Raw genomic sequence first — 19,597 nt, forward strand, 5'->3', positions numbered from 1 at the left:
GCCTGACGCCTCCCACTCCAACAACCCTCGAGCGAGCATCTGCATGAGGACTCCTGACATGCCTGCTCTGCGTCGCCTGGCTGCCTCTGCTCGTGCTATCCCCTCTGCCCGATCCTCGTTCTCGCCTACACGTCTCTCCCACTCCTAATTCTCCCTTTAGCCGCAGATTTCCTCGTAAGGGTAGCATTCCCCCGCCTCACCTCTACGCTGGGCTCCCCAGATGCTCCTGCATGATCTCTAGCACTGCACTTCCCAAGCTGTATATTGCAATTACATGTTTCGTGTGCTTGTCTCCCTCTCTAGACTGAACTCCTGGGGGCAGACACTGCCTTAGTCATCTCTACTTTTCTGGCACTTAACATTATTCTAAGTGCTCAATAAATGCTTACAGAGTGAATGAAGGCTAGGCTGCAGTCAGTGAGTCTCCCAGGGCTGGCACTGGGTCCTTCCACCCCTTCTCCAGGCAGGAAAGATGACACCATAACCGTTCTCAGTTCACAGCCTCAGGCCCTCCAGAGTACTGATGTGAATCTTTTCACCTGCCTTGCCATAGAGTAAGGATGGAGTAAACTGTCTGCCCTCTTGCCCCCAAGACAATCGGAAACAACTGATAGTGTTTTTATACGGTTATGACACCATCTTGATATTTCCCTGGGCATCTGCAGCAACAGGTACTGGATGAGTTCTTTACAATTCTTGGAAAGAATCAACTGAGTAGCCAAATGCCACCATAGCCTGTCTAGCTGGCTACCCCTCACCTCCTGAGGTTATGCTCAAAACTTTAAACAAGGATACTCTGGGGAAATGACAAATAACTGCTTTGGGAGCTCACCAGGACCAGTTGCCCCATAAAAGCACAGATTCTTAATTCCTCAGTCACCCACGATGCCAGCAGTAATTAGCCAACCCAAAGCAAGTAATAGCTGCTGTTGGACCATCATTCTGGAACTCATGCCAGATGCATTGGAAAATAATCTGCAGACGTGAGCACTTCACAAGGGATTCACCAAGTGCCCTGACTGCCAAGGACCTGAGGATAATGAGCGCTTGTGTGATGCTGATTCCGCTGAGCAGCAAGTAAAAACAAAATAACCACAACCACAAACAAGAAGCTTGTCCAAACTAAGAGGCTCAAGCATATCCTGGACACATAAGGCTCAAATAAAGACACTCTTTCCCAGTTAGCTCTGATCCATCTATTCTAGAACATTATCTGGGCCTCCCTCTAAGGCTGGCATCAAGGAGAGGGGAGTATGTGATCTGATTGCCAGTCTGCATCTGGCACATTAAGAGCGGCCCCCACCACCCTAGAGTTCCCTACTGTCCCAGGAGCACGGATCTGGCCCAGGCAGGCCTATTCAAGCGATTCTGGCCTTGGTACATGCCCCAGTCCAAAAGGCTTTTATTTTTTTTTTTTTTTGATTTATTTATGATAGTCACAGAGAGAGAGAGAGAGAGAGGCAGAGACACAGGCAGAGGGAGAAGCAGGCTCCATGCACCGGGAGCCCGATGTGGGATTCGATCCCGGGTCTCCAGGATCGCGCCCTGAGCCAAAGGCAGGCGCCAAACCGCTGCGCCACCCAGGGATCCCCCAAAAGGCTTTTAATGTCCAGGGCTGTACAAGAAATGAAATTGTGCTAAACAGCAGGCAAGGGTTACACGTTCTGAAAGGCCCTTAGGCCTGTGGATAGGTCAGGACAAAGCCAATATCATCAGCTGGGAAAGCAAGGAGATGACTGGGTGGCATGCAGCTCAGTGATTTGACAACTTGTGGTACATAAAACCAGTCCCTACCCATCAACAGTAATTCAAATTTCTTGAACATTCTTTTTCGGCTCCTTAATACTAGATCCATAACATTAAGAAGTTAGTGGTCTTAAAATATTTCTACTTAAAATTTATTAAGTGGCCAGTATGCCAAACACTGCCCTGGATCCTTTATATCCTCACAAAATCCCTAGAAGCTAGGTATTATTATCCTGATTATACAGATAAAGAAACTAAGGCTCAAAGAAGTTAAGGCACTGGCCCAAGGTCATAAAGATAATAAGTGGCAGAGCCGGGATCCAAATCCAGATTCACTGAGTCCCAAAGCTCTTGAAAAAGGCCTGGCTGAACAGGCAAAAGGAATCCCTGAGCTCCTTGTAGTTTCCCAGCCCAGATTTCTTATTTCTCTGCCAGTCAAGAACATATAGAGTGGATTCAGGAAATCTTTAGAGAATCAAGCTTGAGGAGCCCTGAAAAGACAAGTATTTAAAGACCCTACTTCTATCCCTAAGAAACAAGACTGAATAATACTGACTTCACAGGAAGCCTACAACCTTTTGTTGGACCCAACATCCCCTCCAAATATCTCCCTAAAGTCCTGCACAGGGCAGCCCGGGTGACTCAGCAGTTTAGCGCCGCCTTCAGCCCAGGGCGTGATGCTGGAGACCCAGGATCGAGTCCCACGTAGGGCTCCCTGCATGGAGCCTGCTTCTCCCTCTGCCTGTGTCTCTGCCTCTCTCTCTCTCGTGAGTAAACAAATAAAATCTTTAAAAAATAAAAATAAAAAAAAATAAAGTCCTGCACAGCTCACCCGCAGACCTATGAGTCCCAACCCTGCCCAGAGCAGGTACTAGAGGGAGAAAATGGAACAGCACATAGGGAGGAGACACATTTCTCCTCCACTTAAATACAGCCCAGGACCTCTGCAAATTAAAAGCTCCCTCTTTACTGAATCCACTCAGCTTTAGTTATAGGTCGCACTTTTTATTTTTGTAACCAGCCAACCCGCCAAATTATAGGCTCAAGCCACCAGTAGGCACGCCAAACACTGGGGCCAGCCTAGCAGAGGCACTGCCCTTTCTGGCCTGAGGGTGGGTAGAGGAGTGAGGACTGAGCACCAGTCAAACTTGAAAAGGCAGAGGGTATGATCACTGTGCTGTGGACAAAGTTGAGTGAGGAGGAGGACCCTGGTCTCACTCAGACCACCATGCTGCCCAGAGGGGAGCCAGATTCCAGAATTCTCCACACAGCAGCCATAGTGAACTCTTAATACTATAAAGCAGATCAAGTCATTCCACCTACAATAGTACCTAAACTCCTCACCAAAGTTGACAAGGTCTCCCGTGATCTGGGGCCCTGCTCACCTCTCTCCAGCAACCTTGTCAATCAATCTGGCACTCCTCTGCGTTCTCAACTGTGCAAAGCTCCTTCCCACTCCACAGCTTTGCACAGATTGTTCTCTCTTCCTAGAAAACCCTTCCCTGAGGTCTTTACATATGGCTACACGATGGATCAGGACAGGTGGGTCCGCACGACCAGAGTAGAGAGACCACAGAGGGATCTGCTACAATACACCAGGCAAGCAATGAGGACCAACTATGGCAGTGGTAGTACATACAGAGAGAAGGTGGGAGGAAAAACAGCTTAGCGTGACTCCCGGGAGTCTGGCCTAGATGACTAGCTGGAAGAGGCTGCGGGGCCACCCTTCCACCCTCTACCCCAATAGTGTGTAAGGAAACATGAGCGGGTAGAAAGTGGCTCACAAACACCGGACACTATTACTACACAATGAGCTACACTTATTGGGTACCTACCACGAACAAGCCATTGTTAATAATACAAATTATACAATGCAAGACAACATTTCATCCTAAAGGAAGGCATAATAGATTTAGCAAAGGAAAGAATTAGCCCCAAACTTGGTGACTAGTAATGGAGTCTTCTAAATTTTTGGACTTCTGCAGTTCAGAGATAACATATGGATCATCCTCTATCCATTACCGCTTACATCAAATTATTCTGATTTTGTAACCTATAAGGACTGGGTCTCCATGTATTTCTCCCATATGTCAATCATTCAGTTTAGGGAACAAACCCATGAATGGCCATGAACCACTTGCCAACGATCTCTTTTCCCCGCTGAAAGCCCAGGCAGGAAGGCCTCCACAGCCTTCTCTAGCAATCAGGGACACTTCAGACAAAACTCTCTACCAACTGCCCCTCTGACCTGATCCAAGCTCACCTCTCTGTTTGTACCTGGGTTCTTCTGTCCCAGCAGCAGGGCTTCTGGCTGCCCCTCACATGCCTGGCTCATTCTTCCCTTTAACCTCCTCCCCTAAGCTCTGGCCTGCAACAATGTCCTCACTCCTTATCTACAGCTATCCCCTTTAAGACCTGAATGAAAGTCCATGTCCTCCTCAGAGCACCGCCTGATTGGCAATCCTCTGCCACAGGGACCCTTCCCTAACTCACCAACACTTCAGTGCTTGTAGCTGTGTGACACTCTGTGACCTCATGATCTCCTTTGGTCTTCCCAGATGGGACTGGGCAAGACAAAGGGCATCCCCATGCTATGGATAAGATAACTGAGGTATACGAGAGGTACATGAGGAGTCTCGTAGACAATCTGAGGACACACGCTTGTTCTAATTCTCTGGTTGTTCAAAGTACAGTTCTAGGTATATGCTTTGTCTCTCCAACTTAGATAGTGAGCATTGTCTTCTCTTTCTTGGTATTCTCCAAAGTACTCAGGAAAGCGCTGTGTTGACAGCAGGCACCTAAGACACACTTCCTTAATAAATCAAGAAAGGAAGGAAAATGAAATGAAAGCAGAAAACCGCTCATAAACTTCCAAGGCTGTTTCTGGCATTCATTTAGAGGGAGCCTTTGTTATTGCTCTCTCCTAACTACTTGTTCTTTGCCTCCCAAGGACATACCATAATTTGCAATTAATTATTTATTTGCTTAATATCTGTCTTTCCAGGGGTGCCTAGGTACCTCAGTCAGTTAAGCCTCTGCCTTTGGCTCAGGTCATGATTCCCGGATCCTGGGATGGAGTCTCACTTTGGGCTCCCTGCTCATCAGGGAGTCTGCTTCTCCCTCTCCTCCTGACCTGGCTTGTACCCTTTCTCACTATAAATAAAATCTCTCACTCTCTCAAATAAATAAAATCTAAAAAAAAAAAAATCTGTCTTTCCCTGTAAACTCCACCAAGGTAGAGGCGATATTTGTCTTTTCACCACTGTATACCCAGTGGTATTGCTGGCACACAGTAAGTAAAACAAAACAAAATAAAACAAAACCCTCCAAAAACTGAAAACCAAAACACTTGAATAGCCCATGTCCTAGTGGGATAAATCTGACTGAATCCAAAGCCCAAATCTTCCTACCACACCTCTTAGCAAAGGACGCCTTGTCCTGGAGCCTCCCATATATTCGGCTATAATCTACACACCCTCCTCCAAAGCAGCAACCAAGGGAAAGGAAGCTGACCCCGGGAAGAGAAGGAAACCCTAGCTCACAACAGGGGCTTGGAGTCAGACTGCTTGGATTCAAATCCTAACTTCACCACTTACTGTGTGATCCTAGTGAGCTACTTAACCTTCCTGGACCTCAGTTTCCTCATCTATAAAATGCAGATAATAAAATTACTTCATAAAGTTGTGATGATTAAATGAATCATGTGTGAAGAGCTTTGCATGGTGCCTGGCATACCATTAGCCCTGGAAATGTTAGCTATGAAAATGATTAGCTATCTGTATTCCCGGGAGATAAGAATCTAGAGAATGTGGCTTCCGTGGGGGTCAGGGCTGCTAAATGGTCTTGACTTTGAAAAACTTAGCAGCAGTGAAGTCCAGAGCTCACATTTATTCTCTTTGCTGACTTCACCTGCTACAGCTCTGCTAAGGCTGGAGGTGCAGCTTTCACTGGCCTAGAAATAAAAAAGGCTAAAAATACACAATGAGGCTGTGTCTGGGGGACCAAGATCATGCCTACATTAAAGAATTTAAAATACAACCTCAGGGCAAAAGAGCATCTCCTAAGATTCTTTCTACTCTAAAAACTAGTGCCAGCTCAGCACAGGGCAGGGAATGGGCTGTGGCCAGTTGCTGACCTCACTGGTGTCCTTTCTCCCTCTTGCTCACTTCTTTTGGCTCAGTGCAGGGAATAAGAAAGAGGAACTTTCTTCTTTGCAATAAAAGTTGAGTGCTGGGATGCCTGGGTGTCTCAGTGGTTGAGTGTCTGCCTTTGGCTCAGGTCATAATCCCAGGGTTCCTAGGATAGAGTCTTGCATCAGGCTCCCTGCAAGGACCCTGCTTCTCCCTTCTCCCTCTGCCTGGGTCTCTGCCCCTCTCTCTGTGTCTCTCATGAATAAATAAATAAAATCTTAGAAAAAAAAAAGTTGAGTCCTTCTCCCCTGTTGTTTTTTTTTATTGCCTCCTCTTCCCTCAGAAGAAAAATAAATACATGAGTACATACTATAAAATTTTTTTTCAATCAACTCAAAAGCTTACAGAATAAAAAATGAGTCACTCATCAGCCCCAACTCTATCCATTGCCTTCCAAGGGTCATCACACAATTAAGTCTGCTGTTGATTCCTTCAGACCTTTTTTCTATATATTTACATATAAACATGTGGCTTATAAAGCATTATACACAGTCTCCTTTTAACTGCTTTTTAGATTATTTTATTTACACACATGCACATCTTGGAGATTCCCATCAGCCACCGCCATTTATTGAGTGCCTACCCAGTGCCAGTTATTTGGCTGTACAGTGATAAGCATACATAAAGTCTCCACCCTCCTGGAGCCAACAGTCTCAGGGGACAGATAATAAATAAGTAATCAACAAATAATTTGAAAATGAAAATAATACAAAAGAAATAAGTAGCATGTTAAGATAGAAAATAAAAAGTGAGGGAGGCCTCTCTGAAAGGTGGCATTTTTTTTTAAGATTTTATTTATTTATTCATGAGAGACAGAGAGAGACAGAGGCAGAGACACAGGCAGAGTGAGCAGGATCCATGCAGGGAGGCTGATGCGGGACTTGATCCTGGATCCCAGGATCATGCCCTGAGCCGAAGGCGATGCTCAACCACTGAGCCACCCAGGTGTTCCACATTTTTTTAAACTGAGACCTGAAGTATAAGCTGGATCAAACCGCATGAGGATTCAGGGAAAAGGCATTCCAGAAGAGGAAGCAACTTGTGCAAAGGCCCTGAGACAGAGAGGAGCTTGTACTGAAATGAAAGAAGGCTAACATGGAGTGTGGTGAACAGGAGGGTGAGTGAGGTTGAAGAGGTCAGCAGGACCAAATAATGCACAATCTTAAGGGCCAAGGCCAAGAGTTTCCTTTTTTCCTATGTACAAAAGGAAGCCATTAAAGGTTTTAGGCAGGGGAAAGATGCTATGTGATTTATATTTTAAATTTGGCTGCTTTGTGGAAAATGAACAGGGGGATGGAGAAAGGGGCAGTAGAGGAGGCCAGTTGTTGGATATAATAGAAGCAAGAGCTGATATTGCTTGGACTGAAACCATGGTAGTAGAGAGAGAATGGATAGATCTGAGATATATTTTTGGAGATGGAATCAGGTATGGGAGAGAGAGAAGAAAAAATTAAGGATAACTGCCAACACTGGCCTTGAGTAACTAGGTGAATGGAAGGGAAATAGATTTGGACACAAAACAGACCATCAGGTTGTCCCTAGTTTTTTACAGTTAAACAGTGCAGCCCTGAGGATCCTTTATATGTACCTTCCTGCACATGTGTAAACAGTTCTGTAGGAGTTTCCTAGAAGATGGCCTGGTCAGAGGGCGTGCCCATTTGAAATGGATAGACACTCTAAAATGCCTTCAAATATGCCTGTACCAAATTACCCCACCATTAATTGTGTATTAATGTACCATTAAGACACCCATAGACATTATCAATCTCTCAAATTTCACCTAGATGATTAGTAGAAAAAGCGTATTTTTAAAAAAGATTTTATTTATTTATTTGACAGAGAGAGACTGCAAACACAAGTAGGCAGAGCAGCAGGCAGAAGGAGAGGGAGAAGCAGACTCCCTGCTGAGCAGAGAGACAGATGAAGGGCTGGATCCCATGACCCTGGAATCATGACCTGAGCCGCAGGCAGATGCCCAACAGAGCCACCCAGACTCCCCAAAAGCACATATTTTAAATATTCATTTCCTTGACTTCTAGTAAGATTAAGAACCTTTTTCCTTGACTTTTTTTTCCCTTGACTTTTAATTACATAATTAACACACAAGTACACATTCTCCTTATAAAAAATGTAAACATTTTATAAAGCTAAATTAAATTCAATTTGACTTTCCTGTTCCTCCCAATACGGTCCCTTCCCTCCCTCCATCCCAGAGGTAACCACCGTATACTTCCAAAATTTTTCTGTGCATTTAAAAATCTATACATACGATCAAGAATTAAGCGTTTTTTAGAAGTTGTATTCCAGCAGTCCTTTTAACATGAACAAAAAAAACTGAAAATTTTTGCTTAAGGCTCCTCTAAGTAAGTGACATTTAAGTGGAGACCTTCTGCAGGTTAGTTAACCGCTCTGAGCCCTGGTCTTATCACCTGTAAAGGAGAAGTGACACAAATGCCTCACAGAGTTGTTGACAAGTTAACGGATGTGACACATGTAACAGCATGCGGCATATACCCAATAAATGTTGTCTTTCGTTAACCTATACAAGTTAAATTGAGGCATTTGGTGGAGACCAGAAACTGAGCCATTCCTATAAGGATGAGATAGGAGACTCTACCCAGAAAAAAAGTTTTTTCATAATAAGGCCCCTAAAACCTCTGAATTTTCCTTCAAAAATTTTAGTATGAAATGTTCTGAGATGTCAAAAAAAAATCTTAAAATTATTATTAGTTCCCCCCCCCCCCATAAGGTAGAAAGCAAGAGGATTTAAGCATAAAAGTAACTCCTAGAGACTGGCTATTCCCAGTTCCCTCTCAGGCACACCCTGGGAAGCTGACTGCCTGAATATTCCCAGAACTTGGGCCTGCAGGAGGCAGTTGCTACATTAGGCAGGTAGGACCGCCAAACACAGGATATGACCTAAACTTTGGATCTCACTGCAAGGATGCCACTGGTTCCCCTGGCTCGTCAAAGTACATCCTGTCATCCCTAAACTAGATGTTCCTGGAGGCTGAGTGTAAGGACTGACCCTATCACAAAGTGTCCTTAATCAAAAATAAATCAAAATGTCCAGGGGCAAGAATATCTCCCCTAAATGAGAGTCAGCCAAGTTTCAACATGCTCTCTTGTTTGGAACCACCACCAAGAGACATCATTTTATCTGAACTGATAGCCAGGGCTGCTTCTCCTTACAAAATATCAAGAGTACTTGTATCAAGGGACTTCTGTGGCTCCACCTTCTCCCTCAGCTCTACCTTCCCATTCCTCTAGGCTCAAAGCCAGAAATTCTTTAGCAGATCCAAGAATAAGCTTTAAACCCCCAGATACTGTGTGTGTGTGTGTGTGTGTGTGTGTGTGTGTACACATATGAGTTAGGGTGGGGAGAATTAGGGGTCACAGGTCTAATCAGATTTTCAAAAGGGTCAGTTACCCACAAGATTCAGAAGCATTGTTCAAAGATCTCTCAAACATATTCCCAACCTCAAAGAATTTTTACCGTGGCTTGAGGAGCTAACCAGGGGTAGGTAAAGATCAGCAGTGGAGTATGCATACCCCAAACTGCTCCTTGATAAATTTATGGTAGGGCCCAAAGTACAGAGGGGATCAGGGAATCGGGCCTTAAACCTAAAGACAGAAGTCATAAAAGAGATCCATTTCTTGCCTGAGGGCATAACAGGAAGTGGGGAAAATCAAGAAAGTACCAAAAAACTATGGTTCTGCTTTCACTTTTACTGCTCCCCGAAGCTTAATCCCCAACTGGGACACGGGACAAGGGAGGTATAGATTAGTAGAAGATGATTCTCAGCAGGGGTGCTGTCAGCATGTGGACAGGAGCATTCTTTACTGTGTGGGGCTGCCCAAACGCTGTAGGATAGTTAATATCCCTGGCCCTGCAGCACTAAGTGCCAGTAGCACCACCCAGTCAGTATGATAACCAAAACATCCTCACTTATTTCCAACAACTCCCTCCTGGGATCATACCACCCCCACACGACAACCACTTTTATTTATGGGAACAGAGATTGGTGTAGTGGGTAATGTATATGCCACAAACATTTATTTGTAGAACCTTTGTAGGTTACAAAGTATTTTTTACTATGCTTTCTACTTTAAACAGCCTCAAAATCCTGTAAGATAGGTATCATCATCAGCCATTTCATAAAGAATGAAATTTGCTCAGAAAGAAACATTTTTTAAAGATTTTATTTTAGGGGTGCCTGGGTGGCTCAGTTGGTTAAGCATCTGGCTTCAGCTCAGGTCATGATCCTGGGGTCCTGGGATCGAGCTTACATCAGACTCCCTGCTAGGTGAGGAGTCTGCTTCTCCTTCTCCCTCTGCCCATCCCTACTGCTTATGCTCTCTCTCTCTCTCTCTCTGTTCTCTCTCACAAATAAATAAACTTTTTATTTTTAAAAAGTTTATTTATTTAAGAGATAGAGAATGTGGGTGCATGACTGTGAGGAGGAGCAGAGGGAGAGGGAGAGAAAAACTCAAGCAGACTGTACTGAGTGCAGAGCCCAACATGGGGCTCCAGCCCAAGACCCTGAGATCATGACCTGAACCAAAATCAAGAGTCATATGTTTAATCGACTGAGCCACCCAGGTGTCCCTGTAGGTAGGTAGTTCTTAAAATAACCATCTCCTAAAGTAGGGAAAACCAGGCTCACCCAGCTCTTCTTAAAGAGGCACTGGGCAACTGCAGAAGGGGTATAACATAGTCTAGACCTGAGTAGATGAGCAAGTAGGGAAGGAAGAGAATACAGACCAGCTCTGTTAATGTGTTTAGGGACCCAGAGGCAAGATGACCAGCCCCAACTCCAGCCCCACTGGCAATAACACTGGCTTAGGGTGGGAAGGTGGTAAAAGAAATGGGGAGGGGATAGGAGGAAGAGATGAGGACAAGAACTGAACCACCACATTGTAAACAGACTAAACCCTTCCTCTCCTGGCAAAATTCATCATGTAAATAATTCTGCTAGCCCCTTGGTTCTGAATATTATTTACAACACCATTCAAGGACCTCAAAGTACTTTATAAACTAAGAAGAATGTGCAAATTCATAAAGCAGGGCGGGGGGGGTATACTGCTTCCAAAACACCCTCTCCAGGTCCTCTCTTACCAAAACACACAAACTCCCAGCCCATGACTTTGCTGTGAGGGGATGAAGGACAGAAAAGGCGAGAGAATCTGGACCGAGGGGGCTCTGAAAGATGAAAAGAGAAGCAGAGAGCAGGCTGGGAGGCAAAGGCCAGCAGGGTATCTCAAGGACAGGGAGGCAGCTTGACAGTTCGACGTCTTCCTTGGGTGATTCATTTTCCCATGTGGAAGGAAAACAACACGCAAAGATGCGGCTTTGCTGAGGGAGGCAAAAGAGAGACTGGAACTGGGAACTCAGGAATTCTAGCTGCTTAGTTCATCTCTGTTCCAGAATATACTTTTCTTTATGGATGACGATCTTAAAACCCTTCAGTCCCCAACTGGTGCTGATCAAAGAGGGAGCCCTGAAGCACCCAGCGAGGAGCAGGAGGTGGGGGTGCTGTGTGGAGACAGCACCCTCTCTTATCTTCAAAGTAAAAGGTCCTTCCTCTTCTCTGAAGTGCATTTCCGAACTGGAATGAACCCCCGGCCTTTCCCTGGCACTGCTTCAGCTCAGCTCAGACTTGGAAGAAATGTTTCCCCAGGACTGAGGCGACCAGCCTGGTCGACCAGTTAACACTCTGACTTCAGGCAGCCAGCGCTGCCGTCCCCTGAGCCCACAGTAGTCAGTTGTGGGGCGGAACTCTGGTCTTGACCACAGAACCAGGCCCTGGCTCCAACCAGCCTTCCCAGGCAACCTCAGGGGCACGGGAGGATCTGTGGTCTCATTTCCTCTCCACCTTGGCTTCTTTTTTCACTTCACTGAAGATTAGCTATTTCCACCACGACTAGTTCCTGTTCTCAGCAGCTGTCGTGGTTGTTTCCCCACAGACAGAGCTCTGAAACACTGGTGTGGCTGCCACCTGGACCGTCCCAGCTGCAGACTTGTCCCAGTCCCAACAAGTCCTGAGCTAAAGGGTTTCTTCATCCCAGATAAAACAGCAGGGGGAAGAAATTAAGGGACAGAAAGCAATTCCAAGAACTCCACAGTAGAACACCAGTGTATCCATTTTAAACATTATTTTAATCTTATAATATGCTCTTTCATATGTGAATTTTTTTTTTAATTTTTATTTATTTATGATAGGCACACAGTGAGAGAGAGAGGCAGAGACACAGGCAGAGGGAGAAGCAGGCTCCATGCACCGGGAGCGCGACGTGGGATTCGATCCCGGATCTCCAGGATCGCGCCCTGGGCCAAAGGCAGGCGCCAAACCGCTGTGCCACCCAGGGATCCCCATATGTGAAAATTTTTATAATAAAAATGTGGAAATGTACACATTTATCACATAGAAATATGTATCTGTAATAAATACCCAACAGAGAGCAAGGATCACAAAAGATGGCCAAAACATTTATGATGAAATGTTGAAAGAAATACAAAGTAAAACACTATTTCTCATTAACGAAATTGGCAAAGGTTTTTTAAAAATGTTAAACCATCCAGTAATGTTTAGCTTACAAAGAATGGGAGAGATACATACTGTCAGTGAAAAAGCCAACTAGTATAACTTTTTTAGAAACATATTTCTCAAAAGACTTTAAAAAAGCATATCCCCTTTGACCCAATAATTATACTTCTAGCAATTTATCCTACATAAATAATCAGAGGTGCATACAGATAGTTATGCACAGGATATTCTTCACAGTGTTATTTATAGTGGCAAAAAAGAGAAAAAAGATAAGGCATTAATAAAGTACTATACTATGAAATACTACCTAGCTATGAAATCGTGATACTGAGGAATGTTTAAACAAAGGAGAAAATGCTTAAGATAGTAAAATAAAGGGGATCCCTGGGTGGCTCAGTGGTTTAGCACCTGCCTTTGGCCCAGGGCGTAATCCTGGAGTCCTGGGATCAAGTCCCACATTGGGCTTCCTGCATGGAGCCTGCTTCTCCCTCTGCCTGTGTCTCCTACCTCTCTCTCTCTCTCTCTCTCTCTCTCTATCATGAATGAATGAATGAATGAATGAATGAATAAATAAATAAATAAATAAAATCTAGTTCATTAAAAAAAAAAAGATAGTAAAATAAAAATCAGCTTACAGTACAATTTGCACAGTATGATCCCAACAGTTAAAATAGGTATAAGTACATCAAAAAGTTAATAGTAGACAGTGAGATTACAGGTGATTTTAATTCTCTTCTTTATATTTTTCTATATAGCTTATACTTATTGCATTTTTAATTTCTAAATTTGCTTAATAAACATGTCATTATTATTGTCATAATCAGGAGAAAAGAAGCTATTCTCAATCCTCCCCCCTTCCTTTGAAGATACGCGCATGCACTACTTCTTTTTTAAAAACTATTTGGAAATATGTATCGAGGACCTTAAAAACTTTATATCCTACAACCTAGCAGGTTCAATTTTGGGTTTCTATCCTATGGAAAACTCTAAATATTGAAAAAGTTTTATACATCAAGATGTTCATCATAGCATTGTTTATGATGGCAAACAGAAGCAAACAACCTAAATATCCAACAATAGAACAGTTAAGCACACAATGGTACATTCACTTGAGGAACCACTGTACAAGCATTTAAAAATGTTTACAATGACAGGCTTGGGAAAACTAGTAAAATAACAAAGCCAAAAAAAAGAAAAGAAAAGAAAAGAACACAAACAAACCCCAAACTGGATTAAAAAGTATATTCCAATATTACAACATTATACAAAACCTTATGCAGAGAAAAAAATATGAACAGTTTTAAAAACACATTGGCTCCATTTGGTAAAGGAACTAGAGAAAATATGGATGTTTTTCTTCAATATAAATCTTTAGTCTTTTCCTCTTTCTAAATTGCTCAGACTTTTCTTAGGGAATGAGTATTACTTTAAGAGGAAAAAGAAAAAAGCTAAAACTCCTTTTAAGCAACGAAAACATTCCCAAATGACAAGAAGCCCACTCCATCAGCCCTATCCCCTGAACTCCCCACACACCTCCCCCAGTCTAAGGCAGGGTCACATGGAAAGGTCAAGAGAATAAGGCTCCTCTCTTGTGGCCTAAGGTCTTCTCCATGGGGTCTCTGAGCAAAGGGGTTCCCCTGACCAGCTGCTGTCAAGGGTCCTCTCCCTCCCCCATGTCCTATTCCAGCCTGAACTAATTCACCACAATCCCCAGGGCTGGGAAAAAATTTCCATCATGGCCATTTGGAACTTGATATTTAATCCAAGTTTTTCCCATCCCCTTTCTGTGTCACAAGAGGCCCTCAAAGCCTCTTAGACAGCTAGCACCCAGACCAGCTTAGCTCCCATGTCAACGCTACACTTAGAGCAAAACCCCAAGCCATCAGTCATCACCAGGGAAATGTGAGAGGAGGAGAGGAGGACCCATGGCAGGGACAGGCTCTGTCATACAACCCCACCCTTTTGCCCTGACAGCCTTCTCCTGAGGGATATCCAGGGCTTTTTCTGGCGTCAGAACGTTTAGACTCCATTTCAAGTCCATAACAAGTCAGCAAAGAGAAAAGTGAGGGTGCAAACACAGCGTGGGCAGACAGCTATCCTTTCAAAGCAGTTAGAGATCCCTGCCTCTCCTCTCTTAGCAAAGGCCAGTACTGGCTTCTGGGAAACTGAGGTTGGGTAGTAATCTAGTTGGGACCAAAACACAGACTGGGGCTTTATCAGAACAGAGACGGGTTCTCATTCTGGTATTAACAGAGAAGCTCCAATAATTGCACCATCCCTAAACTTCTCAGCTCAACAGCATAGGAGTTGCTGTTCAGACAGTGGGTAAAGAAGGATCCCAGAGAAGGGGGGTAAAGAAGCATAACACAGCTTCACAATCTTTTTCATATCAGGGCACAGCTAGAAAATGATACTATTTGTATAGCACACCGAATAAATGATGGAACTGATCCCAGTCAGAGGTGACCAATCAGGGACCTCAGCTGCCCCCAGGTATGAGGGGATCAGTATCCGAGCACAACAGTAGGGAAGTCTTAGATTAGGGCACTGGGCCAGATTAGAACTCTTGGGATCAATGTCCTGAACAAATCATCTCATGGCCTTAGACCTTCAGCTCTACAACCTCGGCTGACAGGCTATGTGTCAGATCATGTGTCTGTTCCAGAAAACTGGGAACCTGTGGTCTTGACTCACAATGATATAACTTCCCCAGCCAGTGTGCTTTTGGGGGGGTGGGGTTGTTCCAAAGATACACTGGAACTGGGGGAGTCCCTCCATCTGACAGCAGAAGGCAAATCCTGAGACTAGCTATACAGAATAGGGTAATTGGTCTCATCATATTTCTAAACTTAAAATCCTTTTGGGGAATACAAGTGATCTCAGATCTGAGTCACTGCTGAGAGCTACAAATTTAAAAGCTACCATTTACTGAGCATATAGTAGTTGCCAGACTCTGCTCTCTAAGTACCTGACTTCCAGTTTCATTATATCCACACAGCAACTTCATGTGGCAAATACTATTATTATCCTCATTTATAAGAAGAAACTGGGACTCAAAGAGATTAAGCAACTTGCTTAAGGCCAAACACTTTTCTAACTAGAGACTGTGGAGAGGCCAGTATTTGAGACCACTTTACCTTGAAAATCCATATGCTTAACCAAGACGCCAGTATGTCACCTCAACAAATACCCAAATAACTTTTTCATAAACCAAATCAATCATAATGATGCTGACAATATGGGAAAGAAAAGAGTAAGAAAGGAGCAGCTTGTCTGACTCACACAGTCAAGAAAAAAAGCTAATCTATACTGAGTACCTCCTGGGTACCAAGGGCCTTATATACATGGCTCATCTAATTCTCATAAACCTATCAGGACAGAAATTATTACCCTATCTTCTAGATAAAGAAATCTATAAAATTCATAGATGAGGCTCAGAGAGGTTAAGACAGTTACTAAAAGAGCCTTGGCTTTTTCTACCACACTACACTTCTCCTGAATACAGGAAATACACCTGAGCTTACTCCAGGGTCAAACATCCAATGGCCAGTGCTATTTCCAAATAGTAGGTCAGTAAAAGAAGGATAGTGAAAAGGGCATGTTACAGAAGCAGAGGAAAGAGCCCCCAGACGAAGAACTCTGGGTCCCTAAGAAAGTATGATTTCTCTGTGTTGGAAAAGTGAGGTAAAATGCCCTCCTCCCATAAGACAGCTAACTAGCCCTGGCCTGCCCCGTTCCAACCCCCGATCAGCAGCAGCTCAGACACACAGAAACAAGACCAAAACAAAAGCCAAGAGGAACCAAATCAAAACTTTATACAGAAAATATAACTTGCAAGTGGGTGGTCCCTCTGGCTTGACCTGTGCTCTCTGGGTTCTCTGCTTAGTAATCAGGACACCATGTGCATGTTGTGGCTATTAAGCCATCAATTTGCCAACTAACTAAACAAACTTGTCAACCAAGCTCCAATGAGGACATGATCAACTCTGGTTCTGAGCTCACACAACCAACAGCCTGGCAGCCCTTACCTAAGGCAGCCCCTAACCCAGTCCACCTGAAACCATCGCTTTCTCTCCAACTTCTGCAACTACCTCCCGCCAACTCATGGTGGTGGGGGGGAGGAGGGGGGATTTCACACCCCCACTGGAGTGCATATTCCCTCCCACTCTTTTCCCCAACAGTTGAGCTCTTGTTCTCAAGGGCACCAAATCCCAATCTCTCCTTCTCAGCCTCTGAGTTGGCCACAGTACATTAGTAATCACTGACTCACCCATCCCCTTGAGGAGGCTGGGGGAAATGCAGAGGGCCACAGGATGTGTGGCCCAGATCCCTTTGGCCCTCTGCAGAGTTGGTGGGCAGAGAGGTTCCCGTAACACGGCTTCCCCCTGGAATACCTCTGAGCTGGCTTGCGGTGCCAGTGGGCTAATGTCAGGCTCTCCACCATCGGAGAGGCTGGGATCTCTAGACAGTCCCACTGTTGCCAATAGATCTAATCTCCCTATTCCAAGGCAGATGAAATCCAATAAGGCTGCTAAGTCCACAACTATTCCCTCCGCATGGGCAAAGGCAAAATCGGCCCTCTGGGCCGTACCAAGAATAACAGCAGCATTAACACTGCTCCTTTAGAGAGTTCTCGGAGAAACTAGGAACTATTTCCCCAAGTTTCTTAAAGGTTTACCTCTGCTAGCAAATGTCCCATCACCTAGTTCACTTTCTTTCTCCAAAACCTCGTTTTTGTTTTTTTGTTTTGTTTTGTTTTTTTGTTTGTTTGTTTTGTTTTTTACCTCCAACACATTTTCTGGCTTCATCCCAGGGATACCAGCTCAAATCCTCCCTATCCACAGAGCCAATGACACCAACGTCCAATTCCCACATCAAAGGAGAATCCCAAAGTCGGCTTAAAATTCGTCTATACAGGTCTTTGGGAAACCCACAGAAAGACTAAAAAGAAGCACAGGCAAAGAACACAAACCAGCCACTAGGGCTTAACATAAAGAGGGAGGGGAACAAAAAAAAAAAAAAAAAAAAGGACGCGGGATGGTTTGTGTATTGTTTCAATTGGAAAAATACACTGGTGAAATGGTTTATCCACATGTTCAGCCTTTTGGGTAAATCCACTAAGAACTCTGCAGGATGCCTGCAGGCCATTCTGAAAATAAGTAGAATGGCATCACCCTCTATTCCACCCCCTTCGACAGCTCCCAGCCCCCTCTCCTCCATTCCCCACCTCCCCAAACATCTGGTCTGGGCTGGAAGTGGGACCCACTCCCCGGGAAGCCTCCATGTTAACACGAGAGGCGGTCTCCCCAGCCAGAGGACCCTGACTTGGGCTGAGGGGCGGGCCGGCCCCAAGTTTCTGGATTCCACCCCCACCCCCCACCCCGCACCAGCAGGAGGCTCAGAAACGGGGGTTCTAGGGCCCCGGACCCGGGAAGGCTGTCGGGGCGGTGGGGAGAGGTGTGAGGGCTGCAGAAGAGGGAGGGAGAGGGAAGACGCGCGGATCCCGGGGAGGTCCCGGGCCGGGGACCCCTCCTCCGAGGTCGGGAGGCCAGCGGCTGCTCCGAGGTTGCAAGGGGGCACGGAGCGCGCACCGGCAGCGCCCCCCGCCCCGCAGGGCTGGGCCGGACGGGGGCACCCGGGCCTCGGGGACGGCCGGAGGGGGAAGGGACCGGGCTCAGCTCTCACCAGCACCAGGGCGAACCTCTCCTCCAGCTCACAGGGCTCGGGCATCGGCATCTTGCCGGGCGGCGGCAGCAGCGACACGGAAGGAGGCTCGCCCGGGCCCCCCTCGGCGCTCTCCAGGTTGCCCATCTCGGCGGGGCCCCCTCGGGGGCCTCAGCCCCCCACCTCCACGCCCGGGGGCCTCGGGCTCGGCCGCTCCGACCCGGCTCCTCCCTCGGCGGCGGCTCCCGGGCCCCCGCTCCTCGGCCCCGTGCGGGGCGCCGGGCTCCTCGGGGTCCCGCGGGCGGCGGCGCGCGGCGAGGGCGGAGGCAGCGCAGCGGACAGCGGCAGCCAAGCGACAGAGCCGGCGGCCGCCGCTCCCGCGTTGCCCCTCCCCGCCCCCTCGCGCTCTTTCCCGTCCCTCCCCCCCACTTCGCTTCCTCCCACCCACTCCCGGCCGCGGCTCGGGCTCCCCCCGCCCCCCGCGAGCGCCGACTGCAGCCCGCGCCGCGCGCCCCATTCATGCAGGGCCCGCCTCCCGCCCACAGGCCGCCCCGCCCCCGCGCCGGATTGACGGCCGCGCCTGCCAATCACAGCGCCTCCCGCCCCCCGGCGGCCTCGCGCCTGGCGCCTAGCGCGCCCTGGCGGCCCCCGTGCGAATCGAATCGCCGCGGCGTGGACGCGCGGGAGCTGGACCCGGTCCTCTCCCGCCCGCCGGGAGCTCGTGAGGCGCACGACTACGGAAAACACAGGGCACGGTGCAGAAGCAACTGGGATAGGGGGCTCGCTGGGTGGCTCAGCGGGTTGGCGCCGCCTTCCGCCCCGGGCGTGACCCGGAGACCCGGGGTCGAGGCCCGCGTCGGGCTCCCTGCGGGGAGCCTGCTTCCACCTCTGCTTCCACCTCTGCTTCCACCTCTGCTTCCACCTCTGCCTGTGTGTCTGCCTCTCTCTCTCTGTGTCTCTCATGAATAAATAAATAAAATCTTTAAAAAAGAAACAACTAGGATGCTCAGGAGAGGGAGAGAGACCACAACTGTTGAGCCTTATCATAAGGGACTCATTCGCACGGAGGAGTGAGGAAGACCTTAATCCACGGAGACAGGTGAAAAGGCATTTAGGGCGCACCTGGCTGGCTCAGTGGTTGAGCGTCTGCCTTTAGCTCAGGTGGTGATCCTCTGGGCTTGCGATCAGTCCCCGCATCGGGCTCCCCGCAGGGAGCCTGTTTCTCCCTCTGTCTGTGTCTCTGCCTCAATTTGTGTGTCTCTCATAAATAAAAATAAAAAACAAAGCATTTAGGAAGACAGAATCTTACCAAAGTTCAGAGGTTGATCTGGCCGGATGTGAAAACACAGGTGCCCAAGAAGGATGCTACTCTGGGCTAGGTCTGCAGGTGGGTCATCACTGATGATGTGATGAACATTGACTGTTTCTTTCTGCCAGTCTAGCTTCCAT

General features: G+C 46.7%; 1 protein-coding gene across 5 annotated transcripts in view; it reads right to left on the bottom strand.

Moving 5' to 3' along the window:
• Positions 1–18,523, bottom strand: part of FMNL3 (formin like 3) — a 54,445-nt gene extending 35,922 nt beyond the window's left edge. For all 5 annotated transcript variants that reach the window (XM_055337261.1, XM_055337259.1, XM_055337258.1 and 2 more), the window contains exon 1: positions 18,170–18,523. In XM_055337261.1, coding sequence (XP_055193236.1) covers positions 18,170–18,295 — 126 coding nt within the window. In that variant the 5' untranslated portion in view covers positions 18,296–18,523. The remainder of the gene's footprint in view (positions 1–18,169) is intronic.
• Positions 18,524–19,597: the final 1,074 nt, after the last annotated feature.

The sequence above is a fragment of the Nyctereutes procyonoides genome, unplaced genomic scaffold (genome assembly GCF_905146905.1).
Source record: "Nyctereutes procyonoides isolate TBG_1078 unplaced genomic scaffold, NYPRO_anot_genome, whole genome shotgun sequence".
In the NCBI taxonomy this organism is placed as follows: Eukaryota; Metazoa; Chordata; class Mammalia; order Carnivora; family Canidae; genus Nyctereutes; species Nyctereutes procyonoides.